The sequence below is a fragment of the Eurytemora carolleeae genome, unplaced genomic scaffold (assembly GCF_000591075.1).
Source record: "Eurytemora carolleeae unplaced genomic scaffold, Eaff_2.0 scaffold30, whole genome shotgun sequence".
NCBI classification, from domain to species: domain Eukaryota; kingdom Metazoa; phylum Arthropoda; class Copepoda; order Calanoida; family Temoridae; genus Eurytemora; species Eurytemora carolleeae.
Window position 1 is genome coordinate 260,355 of NW_019396243.1, and position 2,446 is coordinate 262,800.

Below are 2,446 nucleotides of genomic sequence, written 5' to 3' on the forward strand. Positions count from 1 at the left end.
TGTAGACTGTAGACTGTAGACTGTAGACTGTAGACTGTAGACTGTAGACTGTAGACTGTAAACTGTAGACTGTAGACTGTAGAGAGCTAGATAGATCATCTGGTAGTTAGTCAGGCATAATTAGATTCTTATTTAATTACAAAGCAAGGTAGGGGGCCCCCGCCCCCTGCTCCATTCAACATCTATTCAACTTGTTAATTTTACATTCATCATTAGCTCCGGAGTATTCTAGCATCATGGTAGCTAAACTTAGCATCATTGGATCACGAGATAAACCTTTGCATGCTGGATTTTAGAACAGTAAGATAATTGCCATGATTGTAGTTTGGAATCTGGATCCAAGATCTTGGAATCCAGGGATAAACTATATCCTAGAGCTAAACTTATTTCTTTTAGGATCAATCTCACGATAAGATGCAGGAGCTAGGATATTCCTGTATCCTTGTAGCCTTGTATCCTTGTATCCTTGTATCATGTATCCTGTATCAATGTATCCTTGTATTCTTGTATTCTTGTATTCTTGTATCCATACATCATGTATCCTGTATCAATGTATCCGTGTATCCTTGTATCCTTGTATCCTTGTATCCTTGTATCCTTGTATCCTTGTATGCTTGTATCCTTATATCATGTATTCTTGTTTCCTTGTATCCTTGTATCCTTGTATCCTTGTATCCTTGTATCCTTGTATCCTTGTATTCTTGTATCAATGAATCCTTGTATCCTTGTATTCTTGTATTCTTGTTTCCTTGAAATCCTTGTATCCTTGTATCCTTGTATCCTTGTATCCTTGTATTCTTGTATCCTTATATTCTTGTATTCTTGTGTCCTCTATCCTGACTTCTAGGGTATTCACATAATGCTAGAATCAATGTTTGTGAATGTTTTGTAAAGTTCTCTAGTGATGAGTTAGTGAAGGTTAGGTTTTGAATTGTGTGATCATGTGTTCAAATTCTAAAATCTATCTCGTCTAAAGAATTGCCTGAGGGTTGGATCTTGTGCCCGTTTTCACTCATGCTTAAAGACTTATGGGATATACAGAGTAGAAGGATGAAGGAAGTATGTAGTAGGGATAGAATACAGTAATCAAGTAGGTATAATATATCGTAGGAGTAGGAATAGGGTATAGTAAGAGTAGGGATAGGATATAGTAGGAGTAGGGGATAGGGTATAGTAGGAGTAGAGATAGGATATAGTAGGAGTAGGGATAGGATATAGTAGAAGTAAGGATAGGATACAGTAATCGACTAGGTATAAGATATAGTAGGAGTAGGGATAGGATATAGTAGGAGTAGGGATAGGATATAGTAGGAGTAGGGATAGGATATAGTAGGAGTAGGGATAGGATATAGTAGGAGTAGGGATAGGGTATAGTAGGAGTAGGGATAGGATATAGTAGGAGTAGGGATATTATATAGTAGAAGTAAGGATAGGATACAGCAATCGAGTAGGTATAAGATATAGTAGGAGTAGGGATAGGATATAGTAGGAGTAGGGATAAGATAAAGTAGGAGTAGGGATAGGATATAGTAGGAGTAGGGGTAAGATACAGTAATCGAGTAGGTATAAGATATAGTAGGAGTAGGGATAGGATATAGTAGAAGTAGGGATAGGATATAGTAGGAGTAGTGATAGGATATAGTAGGAGTAGGGATAGGATACAGTAATCGAGTAGGTATAAGATATAGCAGGAGTAGGGATAGGATATAGTAGGAGTAGAAATAGGATATAGTGGAAGTAGGATTATGATATAGTAGGAGTAGGGATAGGATATATTAAGAGTAGGAATAGAATACAGTAGAAGTAGGGATAGGGTTTAGTTGGAGTAGGGATAGGGTATAGTAATAGTAGGGATAGAATTTAGTAGGAGTAAGGATAGGGTATAGTAGGAGTAGGGATAGGATATAGTTGGAGTAGGGATAGTATATAGTTGGAGTAGGAATAGTATATAGTAGGAGCAGGAATAGGATACAGTAGGGTAGAGATGAGAAGTAGGTAGGAGTAGGGATGGGTAATAGAAGAAGTAAGAATAGGATTTATTAGGAGTAGGGAAAGGAATAAAGTTTGGAAATACCCCTTTAGTTTCCAAAATGCTAATTACTCTCATCATCGTATTTTAAACTATAGAGAGAGCAAAACATCAAAGGTTTAAACCATTAGGTTGCAAAGAAGTTATGTTTTCCGTCAAATAAATAATTCCTAAAAAATTTACCTTTTCATGAAGTAGATCTAAAGCTAACTGAAGTCCTACAGCCTTCATATCTGTTCTTTGCAAGGCAGATGTCACGTACATGTGCATATCCAGAAATCTAAACATATTTTATGTAAATTGTGCATGTGCATGTGCACGTACATGTACATATCCAGAAATCTAAACATATTTTAGGTAAATTGTGCATGTGCACGTACATGTGCATATGAATATCCAGAAATCTAAACATATTTT

At 36.4% G+C, this 2,446-nt stretch overlaps 1 protein-coding gene across 1 annotated transcript in view; it reads right to left on the bottom strand.

Moving 5' to 3' along the window:
• LOC111699185 (NADPH oxidase 5) overlaps positions 1–2,446 on the bottom strand; it is a 55,795-nt gene that overhangs the window by 4,716 nt on the left and 48,633 nt on the right. Inside the window, exon 17 of the mRNA XM_023469788.1 lies at positions 2,213–2,309. Within this exon, the coding sequence (XP_023325556.1) occupies positions 2,213–2,309 (97 nt within the window). The remainder of the gene's footprint in view (positions 1–2,212; positions 2,310–2,446) is intronic.